This window comes from Mizuhopecten yessoensis, unplaced genomic scaffold (assembly GCF_002113885.1).
Source record: "Mizuhopecten yessoensis strain PY_sf001 unplaced genomic scaffold, ASM211388v2 scaffold3853, whole genome shotgun sequence".
Classification (NCBI taxonomy): domain Eukaryota; kingdom Metazoa; phylum Mollusca; class Bivalvia; order Pectinida; family Pectinidae; genus Mizuhopecten; species Mizuhopecten yessoensis.
Genome location: NW_018405252.1, coordinates 545,838 through 570,153, shown reverse-complemented (window position 1 = coordinate 570,153; position 24,316 = coordinate 545,838). Strand labels below are relative to the sequence as shown.

Sequence of the window (24,316 nt, the reverse complement as noted above, 5' to 3'; positions counted from 1 at the left end):
GAATAATTCGGACTAATATATTTCTTGACTCTTTTGATGAATGTGTATGGTAGATTGCTATGAAAATAATTTTCCTGGTAAACTATATTTAGGCAATTGGAAATCATGTTTCAGTAATTGCAACACTTTATATGCGACATATGCCCATTTAAGTGAATAACATTATATAACAGTTGATTTTGCCATCCGGCAATGAATAGCGAAGAATACACGTGTGAAAAATCAGAGCCGAATCCGTATATCTTCATTCCGCGTTAAAGTTAAAGCCAGCCACAGGAGTTTGACGTTATATCAATAAAATATAGAAGTCTGGATGAAAAAAACACCCCCTATACTTAAAAAATATGTAGTAAAGCAGTGGTTTTTTTCCCATTCATACTGCTATATCTTATTAATATAACGTGAAACCTGCAGTAGTTCTCAAAGTCAGGTCTAGGGGAGGCTACTCCTAAAAGTCCAAGTGAAAGGAACTCTCCAGTCAGAGAAAAAAACATCCGGAAAAAATGGCGATGTCCATAAGGCACTGGAGGAGCACGTTGAGATTATTAAGACAAGGTAAATATGACAGATATGAATAGTTACACAACTAGTAATCAATTTCTAGTATCGAATGTATCGCATATGCTGGATCATGTGTAGGTCAAATTTCAGTTTCGCCAACAATATTGGCGTGAGCCGTTTGACAGGTTACACGTGGAAAAATGCATGGCCAGACCGGGGTTCGAACCCGAGTACCTCTAAACTCTAGATGGACACTCCAACCAATTGAGCTACATGGTCGACGGCGATCGACCGAGACCAGTTCCGCTATATTCCTTCGTCCTCAGGGTATTCATGTAATACAGTGTAAAATAGTGTGTTGTTGAATTTATAAAGATTTCAATACATATATGTTTTCGTTTTTCATCTTAATAGAATTTTATTGATTGTATGTAACAGTATTAAAAAAAGAACTGAGATGAAATATTTTAGAGTAATTAATATTTCCATTAAAGATCTATATTACTTATTTTTAATGTAAGAGTATGTCATAAAGTGTTGTAAATAATTTCTAGAATGTTTAATGTCCAATCATTTTGAATTTTAATTAATTACTGTTTCAGAGCTGTGTGTAAATTATTCTATGTTTGTACTCATAAATAAATTGTGTTATACATGTGTAATTAATTAATATTTTCATTGTCTTAATGTTTTTGTAATTTATTCTATGTTTGCATTTGTGTTATTGATTGCTATGGCGTATTTTGCAAATGTACGAGTTACTTCCCTTGAAATTGACTTCTGAATCGCGAAGAAATATTTTGTCGATTTCCTAACAAAATAAACATTTTTTAAGAAAGAAACTTTACCAAAACCTGTTTATTGCATACACCAAAGGAAAAACACAGTTATTTGCTGAAAATAATTCTTATATTTAGCTATGGCGTGAAAAAACACGTATGGCACAAATTAGTGTAAAAGTGCTTCGTAATCAAGATCGATTTTCTAACAAAGTACACATTTTTTTTTAAATGATACTTTACCAAAACATGTTAAATGAGTATACCAATGGAAAAATCGAAATATTTTGTGGATAAAACACTTCCATTTTGCTATGGCGTGCAAAAACTCCTATGGCGCACCTATGGCGCAAATTAGTGTGACCATAAAACATCACAAGTAATCGACTGTAGGTGACTTAAAATACCTACTGCCATAAAAATATGGTGAAGCATAGGAAAATGTTGACAATTATCATGTGTGGGAGGGTAGGTTGTTTACTTCTCACATTCGTATTACTTTGTTAAGTATAATTGTTGTTTATGATTTAGAGACTGGGATCTGTTGCTTTCTGTGTTATTCACCCTTATTTAGGGTAGGGCTTTTCGTTCAGTGTAGGATTCCTGACGATCAGCTGCTATGCTACCGGTGCTGAAATCTGTGTGTTTACACTTTTGAGACGGCCGGTGGTGGGTGATAGTAATAACAGGAATAGGTTCCCGCTCCTCGCTCACATGCTTTTAAATGGTGAGGCTGGGTTCGAGATTAACAATTGGTCACTCATCTTCGAGGCTATTTGGTGTGGGGGAGCAGGGGGGGTAAAAAACAGCGGGTCCGGGCAAGCGCATACCTGCCAACCCTGGACATACTGAAAGAGGGTTATGACCCTCTTTTGAAAATTAAAAAGAGGGTCATAGTGCGCGACAGCTTTTTTCGCAACAAATATAAGAAAAATAGATATTAAATTATAACTTAAATATTTTAATGATGTAAAAGTTACATTCTACATTCATTGAACTGTTCTTCCAGCAGATCTAGCTGATCCTTATCCACAATACCAAATTCAAAGCTGAAAAATAAAAAGATTTGTCAATAACACAACTTATAAAATTAATTCATAATAATATATATGATACTGTGTTTTCTCAGGCATTTTTAATGTCAATTGAAATGGTCCCGACAATAAGATGTCACATTCTGCTCATATAAAATACCATTTTGTTTCTGTCAATGAAAATGGTCCTGACAACAAGAAGTTGCACCCTTCTCATATAAAATATCAGTTTTATACGAGTAGGGTTTGAACTCTTATTGTAAGGATCATTTTGATTGACAGAAACAAATCATCAAATGCCTGTGCGTGTTTTTGACTAGAGTGCAGAATGCAGCGTTTGGTCCACGACCACGGGACTTTGTACACTATAACTCATTTTCCTACGACATTTGATATGTGTACAATTATCTTTTCTTTTAGCAATTCGTGTAGTAGAACCTGCAAGTCCCGATAAAAACTTCTTCCTTCAAGAAGACATAACGTTACCTTCAAAATACGATCTATTCTACGTAAATACAAGTCAATTATTCGTTAAAAACCTGACTAATAACTTGTCGGCAAGTTCAGTAACAACGTTCTTTATATAAACATTTGTAAAAACAGTTCTAGTACGTATATAATCAACTCACAACTTACCTGTTGGTGAGAAACGGAAACAGGAAATAGATCGTCTTTCTTGTGAAGAAGGATGGTAAAGTCTAGAGAATTCCGAGTGACTCTGGTAACTTCTAATATATGAAAAGATCCCGGGTGAAAACGGGTGAAATTGACGAAATCCGGGTCAAAATCGTAACCCGGCGGGTGAAGTTATAAAAGCGGGTGTAGGGTTAAAATCCTGTGTGTAACCCGACGAAATCGGGTCACTTGGCAGGTATGCAAGCAGTGTCTTGACAGGGTCGGTGAGCCGACCCACTTCTCCTGGTGAGGAGAACCCTACCGCCTCATGCGCTGTTAACAGTGCAAAACATGGGTCGAGGTGCTGCTAACAGTACCAATACCGTAGAACTACATGATGGTATCGTTCCTGGGATATATAGAGTGCTATAGGAACTACAGTACATGTATGTAGGGATAGTCAGGGGCTTCGGGCTTAGACATCGATACATGGTGGTTCGCTGTAGATCTATAGGGAGCTAGGAGCACGTGGTCGTAGTCTACTGGTAGAACTGTTAGGTAGGATAGGCCATTACTCTACATACGTAGGGATTGAGTTTCTTAACATTAGTTGTCATTGTTCGGCACTAATGCTATGCTTCGTATTTGTTAAACTTGTTGTACATATTCATTCCGTCTTGTTAATAAACAGTTACTTGTATTTTAATCACCTTGTTGAGTTATTGAATCAATTGCTTGTATTACCACTACATCCAGTGTTCGAACCTGTAGTGAAAACAGGTCTGTAACCTGACGAAAGAGGCGAGGTCTAGAGAGGACTGCAGGGTTAGTTGTCGACTCGTTACCATTGCCAAAAACTATACGATCACGAAACAGATTTAACGGAGTGACAACGGATGTAAAACCCTCTCCGGACCTCCCCCTATTACATATGCAATACACCCCTTAGGTTCAGCTCATGTCCTGGAAGATGATGATGATGATGATGATGATGATGATGACGATGACGACGACGACGACGACTTATTTTAAACTCTAATTTTATAATCATGATTTAAGCTCACCTGGTCTGAAGGACCGGTGAGCTGAATATGCCATGTCGCAGTGTCCATCGTCCGTCCATCAACTTTTCCTTTAAAACGCTACTAACCCTGAACGGCCCAGTAGATTTTGACTAAATTAAGTCTAGCACCCTTAGGTCAAGCGCTGTGGCCCTCCTGGGGGCGGGCCCCAATAGGGGAAAAAGAGGTAAAACCTTTAAAATCCTTTTACTGTAGGGATAAAGGGATTTTATCCAAATTATTGTAGAGCATCCTTAAGCCAAGGGGGTTAAATTTTGTATAAACGGTGGTTGCTTTATTATCCAGGTGATACAGGCCCTCTGGGCCACTTGTTCACAAGTCCAAAGGACCAGTTAGGTTAGGTTATTCTCTAGTCCTTGCTGAAATCTAGTAAAGACACACAAGAACCTTTACCACAGGTACTATCTTCGTCTGTAAATACACCCATAATATTTAAATAGGGTTGCTAACTCTGTACCCTAGTAAAATGACCCCGTTCCAGAAAACATGTGGTTTTGTCATAATTGTTTATTATGTCAAGCCGCGAGAAGTCTAGATTGACAGGAAAATATTTTTCTTTAATTTGATGTTTGATTTACTATATGTATGCAGTATAATTTTGGATAGACTTCATAAAACACAGAAAAACAGTCAAATTTCAGTTGGTCGGACACTGTGCTATTCCAGGGATGACAAGCTACATCCCTAGTTCAAGTTAATAGCCCAAAACACACTGCATGTACACTATTCAATGTCAGTACATGTACACTATATTACTATAGTTACATGCAGATGGGGGCAATTTGGCTATATTGCTACAAACGACTTCTGTAAAACTATGCACTGGATATCAATCATAATTGATCAAATGCATTCATGGGAGGCAGGGATTCAAAATTGTACAAATGATGGAGCTGACCCCCCTGGGGGCTAAGGAGTGGGGTCAAAAAAAGTGTATTACTTGGTTGAGATCCCCACTGTATAACCATATATACAATTGCTGATCAGTATAAAGAGCAGAATGCACATTTGCTTCCAGGATGGCCCTAGGGTCTAGCCCCACCCTAAGAGACATAGTCCCTGGGTCATAACTATAAAACGGTTGAGATCCCCGCCCCAAAATTATGTATACAAATGCTGGGCATAAAGAGACAAATGCAGTCATGATATTAGAATAGATCCTGGGGTCTGACTGAATCCCAACAGACCTAGTTGCTTAGTCACAGCTTGGAAACAGTTGAGATCCCCACCCTATAATATAACCATATTATATACAATTGCTGAGTATAAAGAGATGAATAGACATATGCTTCCAGGATGGCCTTGGGGTCTGCCCAACACTTGGAGACTTAATCCCTGGGTCATATCTTCGAAATGGTTTATATCCCCACCCCAAAACTATATATACAATTGTTGGGCATAAAGAGACGAATGCACTCATGATATTAGAATTGATCCCCGGGTCTGCCTCACCCTTGCAGACTTAACCCCTGGGTCATAACTTAGAAACGGTTGAGATCCACACCCCAAAACTATAAATACAAATGATTGGCAAAAAGAGACCAATGCAGTCATGATATTAGAATTGATCCTGGGGTCTGGTCACAACCCTAGGGACATAGTTTCTGAGTCACAGCTTGGAAACAGTTGAGATCCCCACCCCATAACCATACATAAAATTGCTGGGCATGAAAAATCTAATACAGATATGCTACATATTCCCTTGGATCTCATTTGGAGAATATTTTGCCATAATTGCTTAGATATCCAGGTGAGCGATACAGGCCCTCTGGGCCTCTTGTTATATTTACAAGCATGTGTTGCTATTTGTTATATTTACAGGCATGTGTTGCTATTTATTATATTTACAGGCATGTGTTGCTATTTATTATATTTACAGGCATGTGTTGCTATTTATTATATTTACAGGCAGAACTTGGTGTCAGCTGACTGGATACTATTCTAACCGATGTCAAAAATTGTTGACATTCCAAGAAGAACAATCAACGTCACAGTCAGAAGGGCAACCCTCAGATTTGGATGATTTGTTAACGGATAGGTCTATAGGATATACAGATGGTAAATAAAACCGGATTATCTCCCTTTACCAAATTACTACCGGTATTCATACAGATTTGATGGTGTTTTCATTCATTCACATTCAAATTGAATTATCCTGTATAAAAGTCTCATAGCACTGGTACAGCTTTTGTATGATTGTTTCAGATATTCCACTTTTCATATTTAAATTAACCAAATCATTTTTGATTCATAGCAACAAGAAAGATTTGAGGATAATGTTTAAAATAGTAAAATTCACTCAATGGAAACCCATCTTTATCAAAATTGTCTTTGAAATTGTGTTCGATGTACAACTTCATTATCTAACAATAAAATATCAAATTCATTATTTTTCTTAATTTGAAGAAACACAACAAGCGAAACTGAAGTTGAATCCTGACCAGCCAGTAAACCCGCACTTGTTGAGGGTGGCCATCATAGGGACCTACAACAGTGGGAAGTCTACCCTCACCAACAGGCTCATGGGCTGGAAAGTAAGCTGTAATCTACAGTTCAGAGCAAACTTAACTTGGTAGCCTAGTGCACTGGAGTTAACAAGAAAAGTGAACTCCAGGTCACTAGCTTGTGCACTGGAGTTAGCACTGAAGTGAACTGGAGTTCACATCAATGTGCACTGGCATTAACACTGAAGTGAACAGGAGTTAACATTGTAGTGAACTGGAGTTAACACTGAAGTGAACAGGAGTTAACACTGAAGTGAACTGGAGTTAACACTGAAGTGAACAGGAGTTAACACTGAAGTGAACTGGAGTTAACACTGAAGTGAACAGGAGTTAACATTGTAGTGAACTGGAGTGTACTTCAATGTTTTGTCAAGTGCACTTCCTTGTTCACTACATGTGCACTATGAAGTGCACTAGATACCAAGTTAAGTTTGCTCCCAACTGTACTCACCTTTCTCATACATTCATATTTGATACTTTTAGCTCACCACACCCGCAATTAGCAGAGTGAACTGTCTATTTGTAGCTCACCTGGTCCATACCGCAGCGTCCGTCGTCCGTCCGTCCGTCAACTTTTCCTTTTAAACGCTACTTGTCCTGAACAGCCAAGCAGATTTTAACTAAATTTGGTCTGGAGCATCCTTAGGCCAAGGGGACTCAATTTTGTATAAATGGTGGGTCTGGTCCCCAAGGGGCTGAGGGGCGGGGCCCACTATGTTGGATATAGCAAATTCTTTAAAATCCTTCTTCTTCTGTAGGAATGAAAGGATTTGTTCCATATTTGGTCAGAACCATCCTTGGGGGAAGGGGAACTAATTTTGTATAAACCGTGGGTTTGGCCCGCTAGGGGGCTGAGGGGCGGGGCTCAATAGGGGAAACATAGCAAATTATTCTTTAAAATCATTCTTCTTCTGTAGGAATGAAAGGATTTGTTCCATATTTGGTGTGGAGCATCCTTGGGTGAAGGGGAACCAATTTTGTATAAACCATGGGTCTGGTCTTCAAGGGGCCTGAGGGGCAGGGCCCAATAGGGAAAACATAGCAAATTATTCTTTAAAATCCTTCTTCTTCTGTAGAAATGAAAGGATTTGTTCCATATTTGGTCAGAACCATCTTTGGGGGAAGGGGAACCAATTTTGTGTAAACCGTGGGTTTGGCCCGCTAGGGGGCTGAGGGGCGGGGCTCAATAGGGGAAACATAGCAAATTATTCTTTAAAATCCTTCTTCTTCTGTAGGAATGAAAGGATTTGGTCCATATTTGGTGTAGAGCATCCTTGGGTAAAAAGGAACAAATTTTGGATAAACAGTTGGTGTGACCCCTTGGGACCTGAGGGGCGGGGCCCAATAGGGGAAATAGAAGTAAAATCTTTATAATCCTTCTACCATAGGGATTAAGGGATTTTATCCTAATTTAGTCTTGAACATCCTTTGGCAAAATGGACTCAATTTCGTATAAACAGCGAGTGTGGCCCTCCTGGGGGCAGAAGGGAGGGGCCCAATAGGGGAAACATAGCAAATTCTTCAAATACCTTCTTATGTACGAATGACAGGATTTTGTCCAAATTTGGTATGAAGCATCCTTTGGTGAAGGGTAACCAATTTTGTATAAATGGTCTGTCTAATCCCCCTGGAGGCAGAGAGGTGGGGCCCAATAGGGGAAATAGAGGTAAAACCTTTAAAATCTGTTGCCTATATCAGAGACACATTGCTGACACTGGCTACTGTCCCTGTTGCCTATATCAGAGACACATTGCTGACACTGGTTACTGTCTCTGTTGCCTATATCAGAGACACATTGCTGGCTCCTGTCTTTGTTGCCTATATCAGAGACATATTGCTGACACTGGCTACTATCTCTGTTGCCTATATCAGAGACACATTGCTGACACTGGCTACTGTCCCTGTTGCCTATATCAGAGACACATTGCTGACACTGGCTACTGTCTCTTGTCTATATCAGAAACACATTTCTGACACTGCTAAACTGTCTCTGTTGCCTATATCAGAGACACATTTCTGACACTGGCTACTGTCCCTGTTGCCTATATCAGAGACACATTGCTGACACTGGCTACTGTCTGTTGCCTATCAGAGACACATTGCTGACACTGGCTACTGTCTCTGTTGCCTATATCAGTGTAAACACTTCTGATTACCAATAGGTAGAAAGCAGAACTTCAACAGCGATGACATTTTTCAATACATTTTTTTTGAACACTTTTAGGGGATTTTTTTTTTAATCTAATTATGAATCCATTGTTTTATCAGAAAAAAATCTTTTCAAATTTGCACACCACAGTATACAGTATGAAAACATTCTCCACAGGTGTCTCCTGCTTCCAGTAAAATACATACCACACAGGAAAACGTGCTGGCAGTACACACTGAGGAGAACACACAGATCATCTTCAGAGACACACCTGGACTCATCAGGGGCAGCAGGATCAGCACCAAACAAAGGTAAGTTTAAAAATAGCATGTATCTCCTCAAATAGAAATATAACCTACTATCATCTTAAAAAAAATCAAAAAAAAGTTTGCTTCATTTTTAGCTCAACATAATCAAATAGTTAGCTGATAAATACCCGGGGTCCGTGGTCTGTCTTGATACAATTCTTGTTTTTACTAATTCGTAAGTAAGACTGATAAATTTTTCTCAAATTTCATACAAAGTTTCCTCTAGGTCAATAGTCGTGCATGTTTCATTTTGAGACTGATAGAAAACAAGACTGCCATCTTGGGTTTTGACAGTTCAAAATTGTTATTGCTTTTTCTAAAGAAGAACTAGACTAATATTTCTCCTATTTCCTGTATAGGTTCCTGTTGGACTGATCGTAGCTGTGATTTGTTTCCCCTAGGGTTATATATATATATAGATCAATCGGAAAAATGAATGGTCGCCAGGCAGTCATCTTGGAATTTGACAGTTCAAATTTGCTATCGCTGTTTTTCAACAAGTATTGTATTGGACAGATCTTTATCGAATTTCAGGTGAACATATGTTCATGTTGGCTGGTTCCATACTTGTGTTGACTGGTGATTGTTTTATTGTTTGTTGTAGCTATTTCTGAGTACATGACAGACCATTCTTAATGGGTTTGATTTGTTCTCTGTGATGCATAGCTGTGCATGTTTCATTTTGAGACCGATTAGAGAAAAAAGATGGCCACCAGAAAACCATTTTGGAAATTGGCAGTTCAAGATTGTTATCATTATATCTCAAGATGCATTGGATAGATCTTTTTCAAATTTCAAATGAGGGTTCTCCTTGGCCCATTGTTGTGCAGGTTTTATAGTTGTCAGGTAGCTATCTTGGATTTTGATAATTCAAGAGTGACTTTTCTCAAAAAGTTACTGAAAGATATTTTTCCATTTTCATATGTATGCTTCTTTTAGACCTTAGTTGTTCATGATATATATGAGACTGATTAGAAAGCAAAAAGGCTGACACGCAGCCATCTTGGATTTTGACTATTCAAGTTTTATTTTTTTGTCATTTCTCTAAACTTTAACAATGATCTAATTTTGAAAAGACCCAGCTGTATGAAGTTTTAATCAAAAGTTAACACAATATATATTTACTCAGGACAATACTGTTAATTTAACAGATAAGAAAAAGAAGAGAAAATGTCAAACTTATCCAGAACTGTTAAAAATTTTATGATGGTGGACACCAAAATCCCACAGGGATCTCTTGTTTGAAAAACTTAAGATTTTACCCTAGACTTGTTATACATTGTATTGTGTGTAATAAAACATTGTCTCCTTGTTATACAGGGAAAAACTGCAAAAGTCCATAAAAGAGGACCCAAAGAAGAGTTTGGTGGATGCTGACCTAAGTAAGACAGATTTAAAATTGTCTTTCAGAAGTGATTAAAAAATTATAAATGAACCAAGCTAGATCATCCATATTTAGTTGAATCCACTTACTATTAGCACTGAAGCTGTATCATGCATGACCTTGGCTAAATTTATACACTATACAGTATGTTTTACCACTCAGACCATTGTGACCTTGACAGCTCTATACACTGAACATATGACCTTGATAGTTGTGTGACAGTGACTTTGGCGACCTTGATAGTTATATTTACTGTACAATATGTTACGCTTCTTTGACCTTAACAGTTGTATTTATTGTACAGTATGTGTGACCTCTATGACCTTGAGCGTAATATTAAGTGTAAGTATGTGTGATCTTTGTGACCTTGACAGTTATATTTACTGTACAGTATAAAGGACCTCTATGACGTTGACAATTATATTTAGTGTAAGTATGTGTGATCTCTATGACCTTGACAGTTGTGTATACCGTACAGTATGCATGACTACTCTTGACAGCTGTGACCTTGTCATGTATCGGTATATTGTATTTTGCAGTATGTGTGACCTCTGTGACCTTGTCATATATCCGTCTGTTGTATTTTGCAGTATGTGTGACCTCTGTGACCTTGTCATATATCCGTCTGTTGTATTTTGCAGTCTGTGTGACCTCTGTGACCTTGACCTTGTCATATATCCGACTGTTGTATTTTGCAGTATGTGTGACCTCTGTGACCTTGCCATATATCCGTCTGTTGTATTTTGCAGTACGTGTGACCTCTGTGACCTTGACCTTGTCATATATCCCTCTGTTGTTTTTTGCAGTATGTGTGACCTCTGTGACCTTGACACTGTCATATATCCGTCTGTTGTATTTTGCAGTACGTGTGACCTCTGTGACCTTGACCTTGTCATATATCCATCTGTTGTATTTTGCAGTATGTGTGACCTCTGTGACCTTGACCTTGTCATACATCCGTCTGTTATATTTTGCAGTATGTGTGACCTCTGTGACCTTGACCTTGTCATATATCCCTCTGTTGTTTATTGCAGTATGTGTGACCTCTGTGACCTTGACCTTGTCATACATCTGTCTGTTGTATTTTGCAGTATATGTGACCTCTGTGACCTTGACCTTGTCATACATCCGTCTGTTGTATTTTGCAGTATGTGTATTGGTGGATGCTTCTGACCGCTGGGATGTAGAATTTCTAGATGAGAATGTTTATTATCTACTTAAGAGAAATAAGCACATCCCATCTGTCCTCATCCTCAATAAGGTTAGTATTGTAATTAATGTTGCTGATATCAGAATTCACTATATTTAACAGTTAATCCATGTTACAATTCACTATAATTAACAGTTAATCCATGTTACAATTCACTATAATTAACAGTTAATCCATGTTACAATTCACTATATTCAACAGTTAATCCATGTTACAATTCACTATATTCAACAGTTAATCCATGTTACAATTCACTATAATTAACAGTTAATCCATGTTACAATTCACTATATTCAACAGTTAATCCATGTTACAATTCACTATATTTAACAGTTAATCCATGTTACAATTCACTATATTCAACAGTTAATCCATGTTACAATTCAGTATAATTTACTGTTAATCCATGTTACAATTCAGTATAATTTACTGTTAATCCATGTTACAATTCAGTATAATTTACTGTTAATCCATGTTACAATTCAGTATAATTTACTGTTAATCCATGTTACAATTCAGTATAATTTACTGTTAATCCATGTTACAATTCAGTATAATTTACTGTTAATCCATGTTACAATTCAGTATAATTTACTGTTAATCCATGTTACAATTCAGTATAATTTACTGTTAATCCATGTTACAATTCAGTATAATTTACTGTTAATCCATGTTACAATTCAGTATAATTTACTGTTAATCCATGTTACAATTCAGTATAATTTGCTGTTAATCCATGTTACAATTCACTATGTTTAACAGTTAATCCATGTTACAATTCACTATATTCAACAGTTAATCCATGTTACAATTCACTATATTTAACAGTTAATCCATGTTACAATTCACTATATTCAACAGTTAATCCATGTTACAATTCAGTATAATTTACTGTTAATCCATGTTACAATTCAGTATATTCAACAGTTAATCCATGTTACAATTCACTATATTCAACAGTTAATCCATGTTACAATTCACTATAATTAACTGTTAATCCATGTTAAATATGTAGTATATTAATTACCAGTTGGATTTCATCGAACAAATTGATTCTGTGTTATATATACAAAACAGAAGAATAAATTGGACTATAACATTCTAACCTTGTATCAGATAACTCATAAATACCATAGCAGTGATTTTTAAGATTAATATGGGGCCTTTTTATAAGGCCCCTTCCCCCAGATAATTTTTGCTGTTTTTTTCTCTCAAAAATCAACGAAAAAATCACTTTATTTCCCAAAATCATGATTTTTTGTGGGTGATATTTTCCCAAATCAACAGGCACAGGCCCCAGTGGAAAGGAAGTTGAAAAACCACTGCAAAGTTGACTGTGGAGACTTTTAACTATGCCTGGTTTTTTATACTTGTATGGTACCAGATCGACCTTGTAAAGGATAGTAACTTCCTGCTTCACATCACTAGAGCGCTCACCATGGATACTGTTGGTAAGGAGAAGATCCGCATCACTACAGGAAAACGGAGACCAACGTGGAAGGTCGAGGACATTAGAGAAGCCATGAAAACCGACGGGAAAAGAAAGCAGGCAGTAAAAAACAAACTAGACTCCTTGTTTAACCGAGTTGATAAAGTCAGAGGAACAGCTCAGAAGAAACCTGGTAAAATATCTCAATACAATGTGATACAATTTATATGTAAATATAGGTTATTATATACAATGTTATACTATTTATATGTAAATATAGGTTATTATATACAATGTAATACAATTTATATGTAATTATAGTTATTATATACAATGTTATACAATTTATATGTAAATGTAGGTTATTATATACAATGTGATACAATTTATATGTAAATATAGGTTATTATATACAAGGTAATGCAATCCATATGTAATATAGGATATGTTATACTATGCAATACAATGTATATGTAAAGAAAGGATATTTATACAATGTAGTACAATTTCTACGTTAATATAGGTAATTATATACAATGTTATACAATTTATATGTGGGGATAGAGTTTTATATATAATGTAATGCTATTCGATCAATAGTAGGATACATACCCAATATCACACATCAATGTTCATCTAACATCTGAGATTACACGAGTTGATTGCGTGTATGTATTCTGTGGGCTTTACCACATTGGTACAATAAACGATTGCAATCTGATCAATCACATGACTATATGTCTGGTATTGCTATTATCACATACTTACTACTTTTATTTAAATATGTCTTATATTTTCTGCAGAACATTATAACATTACTCATCATAACCTATATCAAAGTTGAATTTGAGTTATGAAAACTTGAACTGAACAACAGTGAAGGACAGAATGCCGAGGTCACATTACCATAGCGCTGTATGTTTAAACTGTGTTTTTCATTTGCTTGAAAATCACCCTATACTATCAATATGCTTAGATGATCCTGCGTCTGGAGTGACTAGGGAAAGCCATGAAGGTCAACAGGAGATGGAGAAAGGTTTTGAAGGTCATCAGGAGACTGGGAAAAGCCATGAAGGTCAACAGGAGATGGAGAAAGGCTTTGAAGGTCAACAGGAGACTGGGGAAAGCCATGAAGGTCAACAACAAGCTCATGAAGAAGGTCACTGTGAGGGCCATTCAAAAAGCAATGTTTCCCCACAATATACAGACATAGGAAGACCTGATATACCAGAACATGTTCTACTGAAATCTCTACCGAATGGATGGGACTCTTTTGACCGGGTTTTTATGTTAAGTGCACTACATGGAAAAGGTGTACAAGCTCTAAAGGTAGTGTGGGTTTACAAGCTCTAAAGGTAGTGTGGGTTTGCAAGCTCTAAAGGTAGTGTTTCTTACCTTTCTAGCTATGAGGCATTTCAAATACAGACAGTATACAGAATCATATAGCACAACCAGTAAAATGTTTATATGTGATGTTTTTTATGACTAGTACGATATATATTTTGTCCTCTTTACCTTCATCAGACAATTCAGTTACTAATGTGAATCAACACTTTATATAGATGTAAAATATGTATGAGTAGGTAATAAAGTTGCCATGTCAATTCAGCTGTGCATGAGGGTATGTACATTCAGGTCTTATAATGTACAAAATAACTATGAAGTTGACAAAGAATTTTGGGCAAACATGGTTTAATAACTAGTCATTGATGTGTGAGGGTCTGTAAGCGACCTCATCTCAAAGTCTTTTTCTCTCTGTTTTCCAACCCTAATGATTGATGTTAGCCAATATCGCTGCTCAATCGGTATTTGGAATTCATTAATTAATCCTTATCTACATATTCACAAGCATACATCCTCAAGTAGTGCAGACGTCAAGTGTTCAGTCCACAATCCTCCAGTTTGTACTCGATTTGAGCCAAGTTTATTTATTACATACATTTTCTTTATACTCCTTATTTTGATAATAAGTGGTGATGTTCACCCTAATCCAGGTCCAGACAAAAACAACCTTTCCATATGTCATATCAATGCTAGAAGTCTTCTGTCAAATTCAAATGAATGCAATTATCACAGATCCAAACTTGATGAAATTGAAAGTGTGCTAACTAACCACTCACACTTTGACATCATAGCTATCACTGAAACTTGGTTGGGCCCAAACATAGAGAACTCAGTACTAAACATCCAAAACTACCAGTTTTTCCATAGAGATAGAAACAGACATGGGGGAGGTGTTGCTCTTTACATACATGATTCTATCTCGTGTAGAGGTAGATTTGACCTTGAATCAAATGAAGTTGAAAGCATATTTTTAGAGCTATCCCAGCATCCTCATAAACTATTTATCGGCACAATATATAGGCCACCAAATCAGACTTCAGAAACTAGAAATTCTCTCCTCAATTACTTTACTGAAAATCTTGACAAAATGCGGCACGACCGTCCAGACACTTTTATCTTATTAGGCGACTAAAATGATCGATGTAAAGAATGGAATGGCTCACACGTAAATAGTGACCTAGGTTTAAGGTTATACAATATATCGCATCTAAACAATTTGTGCCAACTCATAACGGAGCCCACACGTTATACTGAAAATACTTCAAACATCTTGGACCTTATTAGGGCCCCGTATCGGAGATACGGGTGCCCTATAGTAATCACTCTGTCTGTCTGTCTGTCCACAAATTTTGTTCCTGGCTGATAACTTTGGTATTTATTGACCGATGTACATGAAATTCGGTCAAGATGTTCAGTTCACAAAAATACACATTGATGTAAAAAGTCAAGGTCATAGGTCAAGGTCATTAGGTTCAAATGTCAAGGTCAAATTTTGCATCTTTGCACTGATGAACATTTTGTTATGACATGATGAAGCAAAGTTGATCAGAATTAAACAAGGAGTCAACCTGACTAAATGTCAAGGTCATTGGGTCAAAGGTCAAGGTTAAATTTTGTATCTTTTCACTGGTGAACATTTTGGTATGACACTTTGAAGCAATGATGCTCAGAATTAAACAAGGAGTCAACTGACCAAAGGTCAAGGTCATCGGGTCAAGGGACAAGGTCAAATTTTGTAGCTCTTCACTAATGAACATTTTATGACATTATGAAGCAGAGTTGTTCGGAATTAAACAAAGAGACACACTGTGGTATAAAGTTGAGGTCAAAGGTTGCAACGAATATATTTTAAACAAACTCAGTACCAGCAATTCTAACAACAAGCAGTTTTGGTCCATATCTAAAGCTCTAATGGGAAAGAAATCTGATACGGTTATACCCCCACTTGTAGTGGATAACGAAATATTTCTGATGAAAGGTTAATGTCAGAAGCTGTTAACAAATATTTTTTTGAACAATGCACCATACCTGACAATATGCCTAAACCAATTTTGCCACCAATAAATACAACAAACAGTACTCTTGACCATATACAGACAACTCCCGATGAGGTACAGACATTATTTCAGTCTGCTAATATTAAAAAATCTACAGGTCCTGATGGATTGAGTAATTACATTCTTAAGTATTGTGCAAAACCTCTAAGTAAATTATGGGCTACTATATTTAATAAATCCTTCCAAAGTGGTGTCTTCTCTACTTCTTGGAAAAAATCCCAGGTTTGTCCTGTATATAAAAAAGGCTGTAAAAAGCAAGTTAACAACTATAGACCCATATCTCTACTGTCTAATACATCAAAATGTCCTGAAAAAATAGTTCTATAAACATATATATGACTTCTGTAAAGAAGATGATATTTTAATAGAGGAAAATTCTGGTTAAAAAAAAAAAAGATTCTGCTATTAATCAGCTTGTTAAAATAGTACATAAAATTTATCAGTCACTGGATAATGAGAAAGATGTTTGTTCAACTTTTTTAGATGTATCAAAGGCTTTTGACAAGGTGTGGCACCATGGGTTACTGTATAAGCTCCAAAGTATAGGTATAGATGGAGTTCTATTGAACTGGATCTCAAGTTACTTAAACAATAGACAGCAGTTTGTCGTTCTTAATGGTAAAGCCTCAAGTTCTATGTATACAAATGCTGGGGTTCCACAGGGATCTATTTTAAGTCCTCTTGTCTTTCTAATTTACATACATGATATTAACCATAACTTACAATGTGATATAATCCTCTTTGCTGATGACACATCTCTCTCTAAAGAACTTTTAAACAAAACCTCTTTAACAATGCTAAACAATGGCTTACAAAAATTATCTTTATGGGCAAACAAATGGCTAGTTACTTACAATCCAAACAAAACAGAACTTGTAATTTTTTCTAAGAAACGAAACATAATAAACCTACTATCAAACTACATAATATAGCTATAAAGCGAGTTTCTCCACACAAGCATCTTGGTTTAAAACTTTGTGAAAACTTAACATGGACATCTCATATCTCTGATCTAGTTACAAAAGCAAACAAAATTCTAAATATTTTCCTTACTTTATGTTATATTATTCCTCGTTCGTGTATGGAGGCTTTATATAAATCTATTGCTCGATCAACATTAGAATATGGTGATATTTTATTTGATAATTGCATGCAGGTAGAATCACATCTTTTAGAAAGTGTTCAGCTTAGAGCTGCACTTATATGTACTGGTGCATACAAAGTAACTAAATATTCTAAATTATTATCTGAATTGGGATGGGAACCCCTTAAAGATCGCAGAAGACATCATCGTCTTACCCTATTGTACAAAATAAAACACAATCTCTGTCCTTCATACCTTCATCCCTTATGTCCACTTAATAGCCACCGAACTAACAACTATAATTTTAGAAACTTCAGATACTAAACGAAATTCCAATTTTTCATAAGGCCATGGCAAACACAAAATAAATCATGCACGTATAAGAATGGGACTAAGTGCTCTTAACAAACACAGATTTTCATACAATCTAACATCCAATAAGTACTGTGATAACTGTTTAAATTTGATTGAAGACGAAAAGCATTTCTTTCTTTACTGTACAAAATACCAGAATGTCAGACATACCCTATTACAAACTGTATCTAGAATTATATCACCAAACATTAATCCAGACACTGTGCCTAATTTAATACCTGATCAGCTATGTACATTACTTACTAACGGCTCAAACTCTCTTTAACAACAGACAAATACCCCCTCCAATCTTTCCCTCGCTCTCTCTGTCTGCCTGTCTGTCTTTCCCTCTCGTCCTCTCTCTGTCTCTCTCTTCCTCTCTCTGTCTGTCTCTGTCTTTCTTCCTTCTTATTTTTCTCCGTGTATTTGTCTGTTTGTGTTGTGTGTGGGTGTGTATGTGTGTGGGTGTGTATGTGTCATGAAGTGGTGCGAATGAACAGTGTAAATGTTCATGCATTTCCTGTATTTTGTACTGTATGTTAATAATGTAAATGTTGTACCGTTCACTTATTTGTTAAATGTGAGGAAAACAACTTGTACCCCTTGGGCTGTTCGTAATCCTCGTGAAATAAATAAAGAATTATATATATCTCAAAATCTGAAACTTAAGTTCTGCCGCAGCTCATAATTTTCCATTGACTTGACTTAATAAAAGATTTTGGTGATATTTCGGCCCCATTATACAAGTGCACATTTCTCTCAATCTAAATCAGTTACTGTTCAATATGGAGTGGGTGGATGATGAAAAAAAAAGAAAAAAAAACATGGATGTAGTAGGTGTTATATACTATGTTAGTCAGGATTCTTTTGGTAAAAGATTTCTTTGTTTACCTGTTGTGTAGGACTACTTGTTGTCAAGGGCGTTGTCACGGGATTGGTGTTATATACTATGTTAGTCAGGATTCTTGTGGTAAAAGATTTCTTTGTTTACCTGTTGTGTAGGACTACTTGTTGTCGAGGGCGTTGTCACGGGATTGGTGCTATCACAGCTCTGTAGTAACAGATCAGAACCCGTACCGATTTGCTGAGAAAATTGTTTGGGAGACGATGCTGGAATGTTTGCCCAAAGAAATCCCTTACAAATATTTTCCGGTAAGTAATTTTCCCCCGCTGTTTCTCAATCAAAATACAGATCTTCGCTGAGGTTATAGAAAAGTAACTGTTGTTTTACTTTAATTTAATTTGTAGCTCACCTGCCCAAAGGGCAAGTGAGCTTATGTCATGGTGCGACGTCCGTCATCCGTCCGTCAACTTTTCCTTTAAACAACTTCTCCTGAAGAATGGACAGGCCTAGAGTCATGATATTTGGTTGAAAGCTTTGTTGGTAGGAGCCCTACAAAGTATGAGAACGAAAATAACCTTGACCTACTTTCAAGTTCACAGGGGTCAAATATGTCAAAACCTTCAAACGACTTCTTCTGAAGAACTAAAAGGTATAGAATCTTCATATTATGCTGATGGCTTCCTTGGATGGAGCTTAACAAAGGTTGAGTATGAAAATGACCTTGACCTACTTTCAAGGTCACAGGGGTCAAATGTGTCAAACACTTCAAACAACTTCTTCTGAAGAACTGAAAGGTATAGAATCTTTATATTTGGCTGGTGACTTCCTGGGATAGAGACCAACAAAGTTTGAGAATGAAAATTAGTTGACCTACTTTCAAAGTCACAGGGGTCAAATATGTCAAATGCTTCCAACGACCTTTTATGAGGAACTTTAAGGTATAGAATCTTTATTTTTTGCTGGTGGCATCCTGGGATAGAGCCCAACAAAGTTTGAGAATGAAAATTAGTTTGACCTACTTTCAAGGTCACAGGGGTCATATATGTCAAAAGCTTCAAATGACATCTTCTGAAGAACTCAAAGGTATAGAATCTTTATTTTTGATTGATGGCTTCCTTGGATAGAGCCCGACACAGTTTGAGAATGAAAATGACCTTGACCTTATTTTAAGGTCACAGGAGTCAAATGTGTCAGACACTTCAAACGACTTCTTCTGAAGAACTGAAAGGTATAGAATCTTTATATTTGGCTGGTGACTTCCTGGGATAGAGACCAACAAAGTTTGAGAATGAAAATTAGTTTGACCTACTTTCAAGGTCACAGTGGTCAAATATGTCAAAAGCTTCTAATGACCTCTTCTGAAGAACTGAAAGGTATAGAATCTTCATATTTGGCTGGTGGCTTCCTGGTATAGAGCCCAACAAAGTTTGAGAATGAAAATTAGTTGACCTACTTTCAAAGTCACAGGGGTTAAATATGTCAAATGCTTCCAACGACCTTTTATGAGGAGCTTTAAGGTATAGAATCTTTATTTTTTGCTGGTGGCATCCTGGAATAGAGCCCAACAAAGTTTGAGAATGAAAATGACCTTGACCTACTTTTAAGGTCACATGAGGCAGATATGTCAAACACTTTAAACGACTTCTTCTGAAAAACTGGAAGTTATAAAATCTTAATATTTGGCAGGTGGCTTCATGGGAACGAGCCAAACAAAGTTTGCGAATGAAAATGACCTTGACCTACTTTCAAGGTCACAGCGTTCAAATATGTCAAACAGTTCAAACAGCTTCTTCTGAAGAATTAAAAGGCATTAAATTATAATATTTGGCTGGTGACTTCCTGGGATAGAGCTCACCAAAGTTTGCGAATGTAAATGACCTCAACTTACTTTAGAGGTCACAGAGGTCAACAACATTTTAATGGATTTGTTCTTGAGAACTAAAAGGAATGGATTCATAAGATTTGGCTGGTAGCTTTTTGGAATAGAGCTAACCAATTTGAGAAGGAAAATGACATTGACCTTATGTCAAGCAACTTCTGAAGAAGAATCAAAAAGCATAGGATCTTATAATAATATTTTGCTGGTAGTTTCAACAGATGGAGCCAACAAAGTTTGCGAGGGTAATATTTTTAGTGCAATATAATATTTAATGAGAATATTTTGCTATGACTGCTTAAATATTCAGGTGAGCGAAACAGGCCCTCTTGGGCCTCTTGTGTTTATATTCTAGTTACTGTAACTAGAATATTTAAAGTCAGCAAATCTCAAGTTGCTCTATGATGTTTCTAATTATTAGCTCACCTGGTACGAAGGGCCAAGTGAACTTATGGCATGGTGTGGCGTCCGCCTTCCCTCCGCCGTCAACATTTTACTTTTAACAATTTCTTCTCAGTAACCAAAAGGCCTAGGGTTATGATATTTGGACAAAAACATGCTGGGATGAAGGGCTACCAAGTTTGTTCAAATAAATGACCTTCATCTATTTTCAAGGTCACAGGGGTCAAATATGTTAAAATCTTTAAACATCTTCTTCTGAATAACCAAGAGGCCTAGGGTGATGATATTTGGCCAGTAACATGCTGGGATGAACGGCTAATAAGTTTGCTCAAATAAATGACCTTGACTTATATTCAAGGTCACTGGGGTCAAATATGTTTAAAACCTTTAAACAACCTCTTCTGAATTTCCAAGAGGTCTTGGGTGATGATATTTGGCCAGTAACATGCTGGGATGAAGGGCTACCAAGTTTGTTTAAATAAATGACCTTGACAAATATTCAAGGTCACAATGGTCAAATATGTTTAAAACCTTTAAACAACTTCTTCTGTAAAACCAATATGCCCAGGTTGATGATATTTGGTCAGAAGGATGTTGGGATGAAGGGCTACCAAGTTTGTTCAAATGAATGACCTTTGCCCATATTCAAGGTCACAGGGGTCAATCGTCTTGAAAATCTTTAAACGTCTTCTTCTGTATAACCAAAAGGTCCAGGGTGATAATATTTGGCCAGAAGTGAATGACCTTTGCCCATATTCAAGGTCATAGGGGTCAAATATGTTGAAATCTTTAAACGACTTCTTCTGAATAACTTGAGCATACAGGGTGATTGCTTGTTGATGTGAATGACCTTGATACACTTTTATGGCCACATCTGATCCATAGTGCATAAATCTTTAAAAGTCATCTTCTCAATAAACAAAAGGTATAAGGCGGTAATATTTGGGAAATTGCATTCTGGGAGGAAGAGCTATGAAGTTTGTTCAACTTAATTTCCATGTTTGACTTTCAAGGTCACAGGGGTCAAATGTGTTTTAATTGTTTAACAGGTTCTTCTGAATAACTTGAAGTCAATACACTGATTTTTTGCCTGTAGCTTTATTTTATTCCACTTTTAAGGTTACAATTGTGAGATTAATACCAGGTGAGCGATGCAGGCCCATTGGGCCTCTTGTTTCCAATCATGAGGGTATTAATATCGTCTGCGATGCCTTGTTATTAGCTTATGGCATGGTACGGTGTCCGGCGTCCGGCCGTCCTTACAGGTTATCCTTAGGACACCTTGGTTGGACTTTGCGCTTGGCTACGTTTCCCTTACAGGTCATCCTTAGGACACCTTGGTTGGACTTTGCGTTTGGCTACGTTTCCCTTACAGGTTATCCTTAGGACACCTTGGTTGGACTTTGCGTTTGGCTACGGTTCCCTTACAGGTCATCCTTAGGACACCTTGGTTGGACTTTTCGTTTGGCTACGTTTCCCTTACAGGTCATACTTAGGACACCTTGGTTGGACTTTGCGTTTGGCTGCGTTTCCCTTACAGGTCATCCTTAGGACACCTTGGTTAGACTTTGCATTTGGCTACGTTTCCCTTACAGGTCATCCTTAGGACACCTTGGTTAGACTTTGCGTTTGGCTACGTTTCCCTTACACTAGAGGTCCAACAGTCATGGAACTTATTGATACAGTCAGAGAAGTACTTCACAGATAAATCTAATGTAGGACATTGTGACCTGAATTTTCTGCTTCAGTGGCCTTGTGTACTAGAAGACCAGGGCCGGTATTCATGAAACCGCGTACTCAGGCTCAACCATGGAATCTGTGCTCAAAGCAACTTTCTTGTAACTCGTTTAAATCATGTCAAACGATCTAAAAGTCAAATGTAAAGATTGAAAACAGTTTTCGGGCTTAAGTCTCTTCAATCTTTTTCAAAACCATTGACATTTTTTTTTTTTTTTTAATTTATAATGAAAACAAGAAATTCGGCTTGCGCACAAAATCCATGCTTGAGCATGAGAACGGTTTCATGAATACGGGCCCTGTAGTCGTCAAACTTCTAACATGTGGATGGATCTTGTGAAGTGTTACACCAATATATCAAAAGTAGGTCCGTGTGAACTATATCTTTCAATTACTGACTTAACTGTTTTTACAGGTGGTGAGATACTGGCTGTTGGAACATGATGTGCTTGTCATACATATGGATATCAACATGTTTAAAACTAAACACATGGTGAGTTTATAAAGTAAACAGTTTGTCTGGAGCATTTCTTCTTTCCTATTTCTCCTAGAGTACCCAGATTTGGTGAGCAAGTAAATCTTGGGATGACAGAGTGTCAAGTGCAAAAATTACTTAGTAGGTCACTGTGACCTATGGTTTGACCTTTACCTTTGAAAAAGTTTGTCTGGGTCATATCTACTATACTTTTCACCTGGAAAAATCAGATTTGATGTGCAAGTATGTCTAGGCTGGCATAGTGTTGTGTGCAAAAAGTAGGTCACTGTGACCTATGTCCTAAGATAGGTGTACAGCTTGGTTTATAAAGAAATCATTACTAGTGGGGGACTATGGAATGCCATGCAATACTTTGCCTTTTTTTATTCTCAATTACATTGACAAATCGTCTTGACACAAAAGAAATGTTTCATTTTCAAAATTTAAATAATTTAGCAGACATTCCCAGTCATCTATCAGATTTATCGTTCAGCCTTGTGGTTACCCCGATTTGTACAGTTGTCCTAAAATACCTGTTGGTGTGTAATAGTGTATGTTGCAACTTACCAATCAGTCCAAATGATGGAAACAGAATCAAATAAAGTGTGAAGTGTTGAACACATTTATGAAGCATGACCTATTTTGACACTTTTTAGGTCACCTGAGCTTTAGCTCAAGTGACCTATTGCTATCCGTTTTCGTCCGTCGTCGTCCGTCGTCCGTCGTACGTCGTCCGTCGTCCGTCGTCCGTTAACATTTTACATTTCAAACTTAAAGTCAAGTTCTGCTGGGCCGATTGAACTGAAAGTTGATAGGAATGATCGCCTCATGGTCCTGACAAAGTGTTGTTATTTTTCGGGTCGATCAGAAATCCAATATGGCCGCCACGGCCGCCATTTTGAAAACCTATTTCAAACTTAAAGTCAAGTTCTGCTGGACCGATTGAACTGAAAGTTGGTAGGAATGATCGCCTCATGGTCCTGACAAAGTGTTGTTATTTTTCGGGTCGATCAGAAATCCAATATGGCCGCCACGGCCGCCATTTTGAAAACCTATTTCAAACTTAAAGTCAAGTTCTGCTGGACCGATTGAACTGAAAGTTGGTAGGAATGATCGCCTCATGGTCCTGACAAAGTGTTGTTATTTTT

The 24,316-nt window shown here is 37.0% G+C and overlaps 1 protein-coding gene across 3 annotated transcripts in view; it reads left to right on the top strand.

Moving 5' to 3' along the window:
- The first annotated feature begins 482 nt into the window (after positions 1–482).
- Positions 483–24,316, top strand: part of LOC110448139 (GTPase Era, mitochondrial-like) — a 26,857-nt gene continuing 3,023 nt past the window's right edge. The window contains exons 1-11 of one of the 3 annotated variants that reach the window (XM_021494218.1): positions 483–555; positions 5,920–6,069; positions 6,418–6,545; positions 8,842–8,975; positions 10,293–10,354; positions 11,505–11,617; positions 12,951–13,188; positions 13,972–14,010; positions 14,071–14,324; positions 18,837–18,986; positions 23,109–23,186. In XM_021494218.1, the coding sequence (XP_021349893.1) occupies positions 504–555; positions 5,920–6,069; positions 6,418–6,545; positions 8,842–8,975; positions 10,293–10,354; positions 11,505–11,617; positions 12,951–13,188; positions 13,972–14,010; positions 14,071–14,324; positions 18,837–18,986; positions 23,109–23,186 (1,398 nt within the window). In that variant the 5' untranslated portion in view covers positions 483–503. Of the gene's footprint in view, positions 556–5,919; positions 6,070–6,417; positions 6,546–8,841; positions 8,976–10,292; positions 10,355–11,504; positions 11,618–12,950; positions 13,189–13,971; positions 14,325–18,836; positions 18,987–23,108; positions 23,187–24,316 lie in introns of all 3 variants that reach the window. The other 2 variants (XM_021494217.1, XM_021494216.1) reach the window with 2 other exon arrangements.